A 13,132-nucleotide genomic window follows, 5' to 3' on the forward strand; every position below is an offset into this window, starting at 1 on the left:
TCCGGCAAAGGGGATTAGCTGCTTTTGTTCACGGCGACGCAGTCTCCCGAGGCGCCCCCACACCAGCGTTCTTTGCGTCTTCTGTGAAAACCAGCGCCTTTGGTCAACGCAGCCCGATGGCGCCTGCCTGGCTCGCCTGTCACCTCTGGCTGGGCCTCAAATCACAACAGCGCCCATGTACTGTGCGTGTCAGTGCATGGTAAAGAGACCCAGGTGGTCGACATTACCCGGAACTCTGTACTACTCCATCCCTCATAGCCTGAGTCGTTTTGGGGCTCTGAACCCCATAAAAACACAAAAACAAATTTTCCGACCGGAGTGGCGAGTGTCCCTTCCCCTCGGAAGTTGCGCGGCGTTCCTTTCACCCCCAAAGTGCGCATTCGGGGATACTGCGGCAAGTAAGCCCTCGCACGTGTGCGCGCCTCTGTGTTTGTGCTTGGGTGTTTTTAGTGGCCGGTTGTCAGCGAAGCTGAGAACAACCAAGACAGCGGACGAGAAAACGACGAGCGGCGAGCAGTGTGTGTGGGGTTGCTCGACTGTGCGGATGCGCAAGCAAGATGGAGCGAGGTGTATGAAGCTGCGAGCGTGCATTTATCTTGTAAATAAGTTTTCGTTGTATATATAGTCATCTTTTGTTTTCAACGTACGCGTTCAACAGTTTTTCCAATCAATGTGTATGATGAGTGTGCACCGAGAGCGTGTAATGAAGCACAGAAGTGAATTTATCACACGTGTAATTACGCAATTCGCCCAGAAAAATCCGAGGCGCCTACAGTTGCTGTTCAAGGAAGACTGACTGAGTGACTGTAGTTGCGTGTTTGCGAACATATTGTGCTGTGTGCTGGTCATCAATCCGGGTGAGTCGAGAACCCGTATGCAGGAAGACTGAGCACTCTTCTCCACGAAGTGATATAGCATCTTTTTGCATTTTTTATTAATTTTAGTTGTTTCTTCGTTGATAAACTCCAATGTACCTCTCCTAGCCGCGCTTTAATTTGCTGTTTGTAATTTTTCTTTCATGTGTGCATTTTGTTTAATTTTTATTTATATATAAATAAATAAATTTACTCCGCAAATAGCGCCTTTTTGCTACGAACATACCCCCCCCCCCCCCCCCCGGGCACCAACGGGCCCCCCCCCTGCAAAAAATTCTGCGGACGCCCTTGGCTTCAGTCGTAAATGAAATGGCTACTTCGCTTTAAAACCGGAATGCTTGTGCCTTGTGTACATTTTTTTCCGCAAAGGCAGCGCAGTATACTCGCTATGGACTTTGTCGCTGCAGTGCGCTGAACGTTCTTCGCACCGGACGCTGCTCTGGGCCGTGAACACAGTCGTGTTTCTCGGTGTTGGGTTAATTGCGGCTCGAAATAAGATTCGTTGAGCGAAACAGCAAATGCCCAAACGCTCGAATATGCGTGCGTGTAAATCTCGAGATACCTGAGGAGCGCTTCCCTTCGAAACGTTCGCCATGATGAACAGGAATGAAGGGCGGTCAAGCCGAGTAATAAACACAGGTACGTCACGAATAATTCGGGTATGTCATGGTGGTGGTAAAACAGGGTTGTCATAAAGACAAGGAGAGTGTGGGATTAGGGGTCATCCTGAAATATCTTCGGTCAACTGTTCAATGTGTCCGGATCCGAATGTAAGCCGCACCATTTATTTCATAAATGATTATCCACCCTGGGTATCAGTGAAGAAGAAGAACACCAGCAGAGGCTCGTGCTGCTCGTGCTCGCGTGAGGCGACCGCATGAAAGCGGTCCTCGGGCGAGCCTCCGCAGGTCCTCCCACACAGCGCCGCAGCAGCTTCGGCCGCCTCCACAGCACCTCCAGCGGCCAGTGCAGCCAAGTCCGGGGCATCGGCCAGCAGCAACAGAGGCGGTGCCAAGGGCCCACAGCTGTCCGTGTACCAGGACGCGACGTTGCAGCCACCAGCGGCCCAGCAGTGAGCCAACCCGATGGCTACATCGAGCATGCAGCTGTCCGAGGACGTGGTCGCGGAGTACCGCGAGGCGTTCGCGCTTTTCGACAAGGACGGCGACGGCACCATCAGCATCAAGGAGCTGGGCACCGTGATGCGCGCTCTCGGCCAGAACCCGACCGAGGCCGAGCTCAAGGAAATGATCGCGGAGGTGGACGTCGACGGGAACGGCACCGTCGACTTCCCGGAGTTCCTCGTCCTGATGAGCAAGAAGGCGCGCAGTGCGGACACCGAAGAGGAGATCCGGGAGGCATTCAAGGTGAGCGCGCCGGTCTGCTCCTCGCTTGGGCACCGGAACAGGCACATTTAGGAGGGGAAACTCCGCATTCTCGGGCGGATGGTTAGTGCTAGTGGTGAGTTCATAGCTACGGACAGGACTGTGTACTATCAGTTTTTGCAGCCAAGCAAAGGTCATTCTCTAAAGCCCTGTAGCGCAAGCAAGTCCGGTGCTTTTTTTTTGGAAGTGCCTATATTGTTGGCACGCATCCGGCTACCCTAGCTGTCGCCCCTCTCTCTCTCTCTCCACCCCCCTCCCTTCCCCATATACAGTGTAGTAGGATAGAACATTAAAAAGTCCGCGGGGTCTATTGTTACTCCGCTGACCATTCACAAACAGCAAAGAAAACCAACGTAACAAGCGATAGGCATCGAAATTTTCGAGCGTATAATTTCGTCTCGTGGTCAGTTTCTGTAGCAAGGAAAGTTTTAACGACGGTATACTTTTTGTAGCGGAGGAACTCTGTTCGGCGGTCCTGAATCAGGGCGGAGCTTCAATGCAGACTTGAGTTGTCTTACTGCAAACAATGAAAATGAAAAACCCAAGCGAATCTTGGACAAGACCCTGAACACTGCCCCAGGTGTCACACCGCGCCCCAGTAAAGTGATAGCGTAGATGGACAGGAAAGCGTGTGCGCGTTCGTGACTGTATGAAACACGTGTTGCAGGAAGTGTGACAAGCAAAGCAAGTAGGACATCGCATCACACTTTCATATAAACGGTGCCATATTTTCTCCGTTTTGCGCAGGTTTTCGACAGAGATGGCAACGGCTTCATCACTGCAGCAGAGCTCCGTCATGTCATGACGACTCTTGGGGAAAAGCTGACAAACGAAGAAGTTGATGCAATGATACGGGAAGCTGACGTAGACGGAGACGGCCAAATTAACTACGACGAGTTCGTAGCGCTCATCACTTCGACCTAAGCATCACAACCTCCGTGCAATTTTGCTTCACTTTCGTCTTTTCTTTTTTGCAACAAGCAAAAGCTTGCAGAGACTCATTAAAGCCTTCGAAACTCATGTATGACGGTCGAGTCATTGCAGCTGTGCTCGTAAGTGAAGCGAAAGAAAAATTTTTCCTACAAACTCGAGCACCTCGAGTCCAAATGCGGCAAGGGACGTTTCAGCGAGCCATTAGTCCCAATTAGGTAGCTAATTAATAAGATCCATTAACTATTCAATAGCGCTGCGGTTAGAGCCGACGGCGAGCTCGAAGGTATAGACGATGCCAGATGTATCCGAACTAAGGAAAAGTAGTACTTTAAAAAAGCTGAGCAGATCGATGAAGTCCAGTCTTTTTCCCACGAAACCGAAACAGTGCATGAGGCGCCCAGGAAGCTTTGTGCGCCTCTATCCGCTGGTGACGTGTTGCAATGACTAGGCGCCGAATTCGAACGGCCTAGCTGTTCTATTGTATCGCAGCATACACTTCTTTTGCTGCGCCGTTCTAAAAAAACTACAGAGAATGTTTACTACATTCGAATCGGAGCGGAAGCACGGATTTGTGCTACGTAGAGGCGACGGTGAGCAGGCAGTGCCGTGGGGCGGAGTAGATGGAAATTTATGAAGACGACGCTCTCGAATGCACGTGGTTATATTAACTCTATGCGAATGCACAGCGCAGTGTGTGGTGCAGTTTAATGGCTGCGGCGATAGCGTAGTTTTTTTGTGTTTTTTTTTCTAGTGGTCTCGCTGAGCGGTCCTTAAAAGAGATCTGTTCGCACAGCCGTGGGTTCGACTCCCAGTCATGGATATCGATTCAATGTCTTTTTCTGTACTGTGCGATTTAAAGAACCCCAGGTGGTCGAAATTTCCGGAGCCCTCCACTACGGCGTCTCTCATAGCCTTAGTCGCTTTGGGACGTTAAACCCCATAAACCAAACCAAACCATCTTTTTCATGGTTTGACCTCTAACTCAGCTGAAGGTCAAATTTACACGGTCCGCGATTGAAGCCCCAGGTCCCGTAGTGAAGCTTTCGCTTCAAAAAAAAAAAAACAACAACCACGAGGTTGGAAGTGAGTGTCCTTTTGCTTGCAACAAGCTGTAAAGAAAAATTATGAGCGTGACGTGGAACAATAGCGCATGCTGTTTAATTGTGCGCCGCGGGCGCTGCAACAAGTCACGTGCAGGGCTGTATGGCTTCATAGAGTGACCTTTTCTTCGTTCCAGAAACTGATACGGCATCCTAAATGGAAACTGATATGTGAATTCACCATTGGCAGTAACCACCAGACGTTGCTAATTAAATTATAATTTGTAAATTTTAGTTAGCCTGATAATTAGCATTTTTTTCTTCGAAGAAACTGATTTCCGCCACGGCTGACTCAGGAAAGTTCATCTAAACTATCTGTTTGTGATGGCCTCCTCCTCAAGGGCACTCGACTCATCACTGGCTGCAGCCGTCTTGATCCTCCTACATGAACGACATCAAGGCATAAGTCGCACTAAGCCCTCGCCCATGAATCTGAATGGTGGCCGAGCATAACGGCTGAGATCACCTCTCCCGTAGCCAGTTGTGAGAAGCAACGTTACTAGATTACTTTTCCAGTTGGCAAACTCCGGCGCCAAGGATGTCGCCCTTGCCTGTACCGCCGAGCGGGGCGCTCTCGTCGCTGTTTGACCGGCTTCTCGGCAGAGTAGCCACGCTGACCACGTCAGCGAAGAATACAGCCAAGCGTTTTTTTTTTTTTAGAGCGCAGCTCTTTGGCGTCCGTTCCTGGGTTTCGCGTCGTCGTCGGCGTCGGCGTCGGCCTCGTAACCAGCTCCGCCCCCAATGTAACGCTTTTCAATTGGTCGAAATGCTCGTGACGTCACAGTGCGCGAATTTCAAATGGGGCCAATTGTACTTTGGCTAGTAACCATGCAACCAATCAAAGGGATCGTATAGTGATGCTGCAACTAAGTTGGACTGAGTTTAGTTAATTGCTTAATTAATCAATTAGCCTAATTAATATAGAGGAGAATGAAGAGGTCAGAAGAAAAGAAAAGAAAAGAAAGACGCGCGCCGCAGCGACAACAGCGTCCGCGGAAGGAGACGCTGCTGAAAAAAAACAGGTAAGTACGAAGCCGCGTTCCCTCCACCACCACGCACTTCCCCACTCAGTAAGACGTTGCTCGTTTCATATACGTTGTGTCGAACATCCTAGACAGTTCCAACAATTGACAGGTTAATGACAGAACACGATGGATAGAAATACAAGAATATAAATATGAAATAGCCTAATTAACCTTTCTAGTTAGACCGCATAAATCAATAAAACCGAGAACGAAATTGGTCGAGTTGGGGAATCGAACCAGGGTCTCCGGAGTGCGATACGAGCACGCTAGCCACTCCGTAATGCCAGCTGAATGGTTTGGAATGAACAAAAACGCGTCTAGCTAATACGGCGTCTTCGTTCACTCCCACCTTCCCCCTTTCCCTTACGGCGAGGTGCAGGTGTCCACCAAGATATGCGAGAGAGATACATTTCCTTTCCTCAAAAAATAAATTTACCGTCCAGCAAGGCGTACAGCCGAATTGGCGATGGCGTTCTGTGGACTCCCTGGCAGCGTTGCAAGACGCTGTCGCGTTCCACTCTTACAGGCGAAGCTTAACATGTTAACCACACATCAGTAACACACGCAGACAGCCAATGGACGCGTCATTCGCTGGCAGCACTTGATTCATCATTCACAACCACATTCTTAACGTACGCTCCCTTGCCGCACATGCCAAGGACGTACACCACGATCACATTCTGCGCCATTCCTCTGTACTTTGCTTTGCTGAAACCTGGATGGATCCCGAAGAGCCTCTCGAAATCATAGATTTCCTATACTGCTGTGGTGCTCGCAGAGACCACAACAGAGCGGCGGGAGTCGCTATCTACTTGCGCACAGGTCTCTCTGCAATATCAGTCGAAATGTTTGGCACGTCACATGAAGTTGCCGAACTGTGCGCCGCAAAGTTGCCCAACGGCTTGCTGGTAGTAGCTGCCTACTTCGCCCCTACCGCACTCACGAAAGACATCGTGCACTTCCTGCAACTCGCATTAACCGTCCATCGATCCACACCGATGTTAGTAGTGGGGGACTTTAATGTTGACATAAAGACAAACAGCAATTTCCTAACACTTATGCGGTAGAACATCCCGTTCCTCTCGCTCGTAACGCGTCCCACGGCTGTGACAACCTCGCGAGGCACTTGTATAGATCTCGTCTTTGAGAATCAAGCATTGGTGTACCAAGTCGAACATATATCAGTCTGTTTCTCCGACCACAAAGCTTCCTTCATGACTGTCAAGAACTGTTAGTGGAGTCTTTGTTAAAGGAATACGTGTGAAAAATAAAAAAAAAAAATCTGTGATAGCGCATACATGTGTTGCTCGATTTCTTTGCCTCAATCTATCGAAAAGGTGAAACAGCTTATTTGCTGCGCTCAAATTTCGCATTAGGAAGTAACGTAATCGTCGGTAATTTTTTGCCAGGCGTTTTTTTTTTTGTTGGTGTTAAACTGCGCTGCAAGTTGATCGCTGCTCCTGTGTGTCCTTGCCACATTTATATAAGTGCGTTTCGAGCGACGTAGCTCGTGCGGCGTTGGCTCCGGCTGCAACTCAACACACAAGCGCAACAGCGTCGGTGCACCCGAGCTATAGTGTACTAGAATATACCCGAGCTATGCGTCCGTGAGTCGGTGCGGCCGAGCTGTCGACCTGTCTGCTCCCAAACCAAGGCAATTGATAAGCGTTCATCGTAATGTGCGACCGCAATTCACACTGACCATCGCCAAGGCTGCAAACATTTTCTGGAAAGTGCAGGAAGAGCTGGACAAGTGCAGCCTTGCTCGCTTGGGTTGTGCTAAGCACATGTCGGCATTCACTTTTTAGATACTGAACTTTGTTATCGCTACAAGAATGCACTTTTTCTCTATAGATGTTAATCACCGTTTAGAGAGCAAGGAGAAGGTGGCTGTTGCAAACAAAAAAGCACGTCTCTTGTAACTGTTCGGCCCATTAAAAATGGCTCCCATTAAGATGTATATGTTTTTTTTTCTTATATGAACTGAATAAACTACTTTCAATCTGACCTCTGCTATTACCGTCATTTTTCGCGTTTTATGACCTTAATAACGTCGAAGTTTCACGGTGGTATTGCTGCATCTCCCTTTAAAAAGCACGTATGCATCTTTGACTGTCTTGCTTCAAACCGATCGTACATGCTTCGATATTTTCGGCAACATTCGGCTCATCTATCGTTTCGTGGCCCGCCGTAAGCAAATAGTCATTTAGTTTGTAGAGAAGTAAATGAAACAAAAAAACTATACCCGACCAAGATCCAGGTGTCTCATCGAAATAGCTGATCGCACCTCTGCCGCCCAGGACCGTTCGCGCAGCCTTAATGCCACCGTAGTTGCACATTCAGAATAATATTTGTGCCCTATCTTGGAAATATCTTCGCTAAACAGGAATTACCGGCTTAAAGTGGCGTGAAACACGGCGCGCTCGTCTGATAGCGATAGTTCGTGTGACGAGAGACCGGCCGGACCGGGCCAACAGCGTCGATAACGCCACCACGCGAGAGGGACACGAATGGGGCCACGTTTGGCCGCCGAGCTAGGCACTATAGCCGAGCTGCAGCGGAGTTTGCAAACTGACCAGGTAATCTAGTAACGGTAATCTAGTAACGGCTTCAGTCAAGTCGCTTGTTGTCAAGCGGCTTTTATCCGCAGTCTACCCCATCACTGATGGAAATAAACAAGTTATTATTATTATTATTATTATTATTATTATTATTATTATTATTATTATTATTATTATTAAAAGTGCTCCCTTACTCGAGTGAATCCAGCGGAACCACTCCTACCAACCTCTCTGGCGTTCCCTGGGAAGTTCTTGGCCTCGACCCATGGGCGTCCGGAGGGGGGGGGCAAGGGGGGGCGGTTGCACCCCCCTGGAAAATCACTCACTCGAACCGTGAGTGATGGCCGCACACCAGGGGCGGTGGTGCGCTCAGTCAAAAGGGTAAAAGCAGCCCCGCATGGTCACATCTGCGAAATGCCGCGTCCGGGCGTGCGTCGTTCCGCCGTTTTCAAACCACGCCATCGTTAGCTCTACTGAAGGGCGACCTGTTCCAGACATACAGCGGCACCGGCGAGCATGTGTTTCGAGCCGCCTTGAGATGGGTGTCTGTTTCTTTGATCTCTAGAGAGATAGCGACACGGAGGCAGACAGTGCACGGGGCATCTTGTTTTCGCCTATGTCGTTACGCCGGTCACCGATGAATTCTTAAGGAGGGAAGGACAAATCAGCCGTGTCCACCCCCGCTTTGTCGGGCTGCTCAGGGGCAAGCGGGCGATGAGTTGGCGCCGCCGCCGCTCGCTGTCTCCTCCGATCCACGTGTAGCGCAGTTCGGTAGAAGCGCCGCTTTCAGAATCTCCGGCAAAGGGGATTAGCTGCTTTTGTTCACGGCGACGCAGTCTCCCGAGGCGCCCCCACACCAGCGTTCTTTGCGTCTTCTGTGAAAACCAGCGCCTTTGGTCAACGCAGCCCGCCCGATGGTGCCTGCCTGGCTCGCCTGTCACCTATGGCTGGGCCTCAAATCACAACAGCGCCCATGTACTGTGCGTGTCAGTGCATGGTAAAGAGACCCAGGTGGTCGACATTACCCGGAACTCTGTACTACTCCATCCCTCATAGCCTGAGTCGTTTTGGGGCTCTGAACCCCATAAAAACACAAAAACAAATTTTCCGACCGGAGTGGCGAGTGTCCCTTCCCCTCGGAAGTTGCGCGGCGTTCCTTTCACCCCCAAAGTGCGCATTCGGGGATACTGCGGCAAGTAAGCCCTCGCACGTGTGCGCGCCTCTGTGTTTGTGCTTGGGTGTTTTTAGTGGCCGGTTGTCAGCGAAGCTGAGAACAACCAAGACAGCGGACGAGAAAACGACGAGCGGCGAGCAGTGTGTGTGGGGTTGCTCGACTGTGCGGATGCGCAAGCAAGATGGAGCGAGGTGTATGAAGCTGCGAGCGTGCATTTATCTTGTAAATAAGTTTTCGTTGTATATATAGTCATCTTTTGTTTTCAACGTACGCGTTCAACAGTTTTTCCAATCAATGTGTATGATGAGTGTGCACCGAGAGCGTGTAATGAAGCACAGAAGTGAATTTATCACACGTGTAATTACGCAATTCGCCCAGAAAAATCCGAGGCGCCTACAGTTGCTGTTCAAGGAAGACTGACTGAGTGACTGTAGTTGCGTGTTTGCGAACATATTGTGCTGTGTGCTGGTCATCAATCCGGGTGAGTCGAGAACCCGTATGCAGGAAGACTGAGCACTCTTCTCCACGAAGTGATATAGCATCTTTTTGCATTTTTTATTAATTTTAGTTGTTTCTTCGTTGATAAACTCCAATGTACCTCTCCTAGCCGCGCTTTAATTTGCTGTTTGTAATTTTTCTTTCATGTGTGCATTTTGTTTAATTTTTATTTATATATAAATAAATAAATTTACTCCGCAAATAGCGCCTTTTTGCTACGAACATACCCCCCCCCCCCCCCCCCCCCCCCGGGGCACCAACGGGGCCCCCCCCTGCAAAAAATTCTGCGGACGCCCTTGCCTCGACCTATTTCACCTGAACTGTCAAACCTTCTTAACGGTGGTAGACAACTATGTATACGGTTCCCGGAGGCTGTCTCTAAAAATAATTCGACAGAGGCAAGACCGCTAACATGCGGGAATGCGAAAGCATTATATCCTGATACAACTCAAGAACGAAGCGGCTTTTCTCCGTCAAAGGACCCCTCCCAGCCAATAGCGTCGGCCGATTCTCGTGACCCTGCTAGCGTGACAGCGGCCCGACAACGCAGGGAGGGGATTATCCCCGACCATGGAGAGAGGAGGCGATTTTTAAAAATCGCCGCTCGCAGTAGCTCGTAACCGATTAGGGCGACACCTCACCGCCGTGCGTCCCCTATTCCGATGACGTCAGTGGGCAGTCTGCGACACTGCGCGAGCAAATCAGTGATCTTTTTAAAAATTATTTCTAAATTATAGGGTCCACGCAGAGCTTTCAAATTTGACTCGAATAACCACAAAGACTACCTCTACAAATCTGTTGCACTGGAATATGCCCATCTAAATCATTTCAGGATCCATTTAAAATCCGGTACTGAGACTTCAGTCAAGAGCGCTGGGCGAACTACCAGGTGCAATGCTACCTTCTGTACTCAGGCTGGAGTGTTCACAAGATGTAAAAAATGAATACGTGGATTAGCGACCAAATGTGGTGTTCCCCTATAGCGTTTCTTTGTCGTGCGGCCTGAAGGGAACAAGCTAGAGCTGTGGTAAACTGAGAGAACGGGTTCCAGCGGCTGAGACGCAGCGGTGGAGATCGAGCGCTGACGAGAAGCCGACCCCTGAAAATATTGCGCCAAGAAGAAGTAGCTAAGCAGGAACTATTCTGCCACAACTCCACAGAAAGCTTGCCGCTTTTTGACACCCGCGCGGGGTTGCTACGGACAAAGCTTCGGTGAAATCTTTGCGGGCGAAATGCAGACGGAACAGACAAGACGTACATGTTGAGCCAACAAAAAGAGACTGCAGATACATTGTTCAGGCTTGTCCAGTGCTCCAGCCGCAATATCTAGCTGGAATTACCTCAGGGCAGGCCCTTGGTACAGTGTGCAAGAAAATTCTTCGAGTATGCCCTTGGCTTGGTTTGATTTTCCCGCTGCGACGGCCACTAGATGACGATTTGATTGCCACTGATACGGCGGATATCGGAAGGACAGCTGGCATGATTGTTGCAGTGGAAACAACGAGACGTGGATTGTCGTTGCGGAAAAAACTCTGCGCGAAAACTAGGAAAACTGCAGTCTCCCACAGAACAAGCTACGACACTTACAGCAGAATTTCGTACGGACCATTCGATACCACGCGAAAGCCAAGGTCGTTTGAAAAGCCACATCTGGCCATATATCCAAATCCAAGTGCGTGCGCAAGTTTGCTGCATGTGCTGATTGTGCTGCGGTGTGCTGCCGGCCTCGAGGACTACCCGCGGATTTGTACTTATCTGCGTGAAATACAACTTTGAAGATGAGCCCAGAAGCTAAGCAAAAAGCAGCTCTCGTTCTGTTCATCGCAAAGAAAGCATTTCACTGGGGTTTCATTCCAACTGTGCTATACATGGGTAAGTCCCGTAGCTGTCTACGCACGTTTCACATTCCTGCATGTTATTTCATTGACTGAATGGACTGCAGAAACCCACTTTCATAGGTATTTATAAGTGCAGTACTGTTTGTTGTCGTAAGTTTACTGCTTACGCATGGTCATGTTAAAGTGGTACAGAAATCTGGCTGCACAAGTGGCTGAAGTTATGCGACGGTTATTCACAGCCGAGGGGTTTATACAACAGTGTGTGCGCAAATTTCCTGATTACAGGCTTCAAGAAAGGAAGCGATCCAGGAATGCCTGAACTTTCGGTGCTCAGGTAAGTCTATTAGTGCCTCGTCAGAGAATCTGGCTCGATGTCGACGCGTTTCCAGTGGCGACTGCCAACACCCATCATCGTCACTTGCCCTTCCTAGATCAGTCGGAGAGTACTGCGTTCGCTAGAGTATATATAGAGACTATATGCAGTAGGGGTAAACAAGTGGAGACTTCTCATACAGTAGTTACTAGATGAGAGCTATCAGTGGCTTTGAAGTGGTAATTGCCGTTTAAATTGGAACTGAAATCCTAAAATGTAGCCTGTGCCCAGGCAGTGCCTACTTTTTCAGTCACGAAGATATCCGAAATATGAAGTCTTTAACAACTGTGTATTGCTTTCAAGTAACTTCACCGCTGAAACTTTTATCAAGCAACACACAATGGTTGCTTTTTCTAACATTAATTTTCTAACATTTGTTTTTTGTTTGTTTGGTACCTGCATCGCCTTTCGGCATTACAGCAGGGGGCACTTTCACATTAAAAAAAAAAACAAAAAACAAGAAATCATACACTTAACGCGTGAAAAAAGGCATCATTAGGTAGAACATTAACAATATGTGGCGGCAAAGCATTCCATTCGCGAACTGTTCGCAGAAAAAACGAATAACGGAGTACGTCATCTTTAAAAGGAAATTCATAAAGCTTCAAATTGTGGTCCCTCCGCTTCGTACATAGAAAGGCGGCTTTCAGTTAAGAGTTTTACTGTGGGTCATTTATTGCCATCTGTTGAAGGCGACACATATTTACATGACCTCCTTTGCTCTAATAAAATAGTCATGTGTTGTCCTTTCCTATTTTTTTTGCAGTCTCCTTTGGCAGTGAAGAGTCCTACCACTAGACTTCACTAATCAAATCAGACATGTGGTGTCTTACGTGGGAAATGGTACATTGACCTCTAGAAGACACCTTCATCTGCTTACATTTTCACAATCCTCTGCGAGTCACCAGCTCTTTTGGTTCAGACATGTAGCTGTCGTTATAGAAGTGATCATGTGATTAAAAGAAATACATTTCATGGTGTACATCTTCACTTAGTGTCCAGGTACCACTGCCCGCCACACATTTATTGGTTAGTCTGGGCCATAGAAAGGAAGGAAAAAAACTGTGCCCTGCTCACACCACCTAATGGCGCAACAGGCTCTGTTGAATAACCTGAGAGCTGACAGTGGAAGTCATGTCTCTGTGTGGCACAAGCATCACTCTTTTTTTCCTTTTCATGCTGCTCGAAAAACAAGTAGCATCAGCAGGCCAAGTAGTATTTCATGAGGTTGCTTAGGTCTGTTGTAGGTGCCAACAGATGCAGGCATGTGACTAAGCCATATGCTACATCAGTCACCGTACCACCAACTGGGAATTAACCTAATTTTTCTCTGCACATTGATTTGGATTAGTGACTTTTTTTGCTGTGGG

General features: G+C 48.7%; 1 protein-coding gene and 1 long non-coding RNA gene across 2 annotated transcripts; both read left to right on the plus strand.

Moving 5' to 3' along the window:
• The first annotated feature begins 1,130 nt into the window (after positions 1-1,130).
• Positions 1,131-3,280, plus strand: LOC149342003 (uncharacterized). The gene is made up of 2 exons (XM_089542069.1): positions 1,131-2,242; positions 3,008-3,280. The coding sequence occupies exons 1-2, from the start codon at positions 1,961-1,963 to the stop codon at positions 3,182-3,184; spliced, it is 459 nt and encodes a 152-aa protein (XP_089398195.1). The 5' UTR covers positions 1,131-1,960; the 3' UTR covers positions 3,185-3,280.
• A 7,927-nt stretch (positions 3,281-11,207) lies between these two features.
• LOC149342004 (uncharacterized) lies at positions 11,208-12,744 on the plus strand. The gene is made up of 3 exons (XR_016282991.1): positions 11,208-11,423; positions 11,675-11,723; positions 12,529-12,744. It is a non-coding gene; the product is annotated as an uncharacterized LOC149342004 (long non-coding RNA).
• Positions 12,745-13,132: the final 388 nt, after the last annotated feature.

This window comes from Amblyomma mixtum, chromosome 5 (genome assembly GCF_055824585.1).
Source record: "Amblyomma mixtum isolate Tamu chromosome 5, ASM5582458v1, whole genome shotgun sequence".
In the NCBI taxonomy this organism is placed as follows: domain Eukaryota; kingdom Metazoa; phylum Arthropoda; class Arachnida; order Ixodida; family Ixodidae; genus Amblyomma; species Amblyomma mixtum.

Bases quoted from the DNA above. Each gene is read 5' to 3' on its own strand.
- LOC149342003 (XM_089542069.1), top strand. From the start codon at position 1,961: ATGGCTACATCGAGCATGCAGCTGTCCGAGGACGTGGTCGCGGAGTAC. The intron at 2,243-3,007 runs GTGAGCGCGCCG...CGTTTTGCGCAG, and splicing joins AGATCCGGGAGGCATTCAAG to GTTTTCGACAGAGATGGCAA.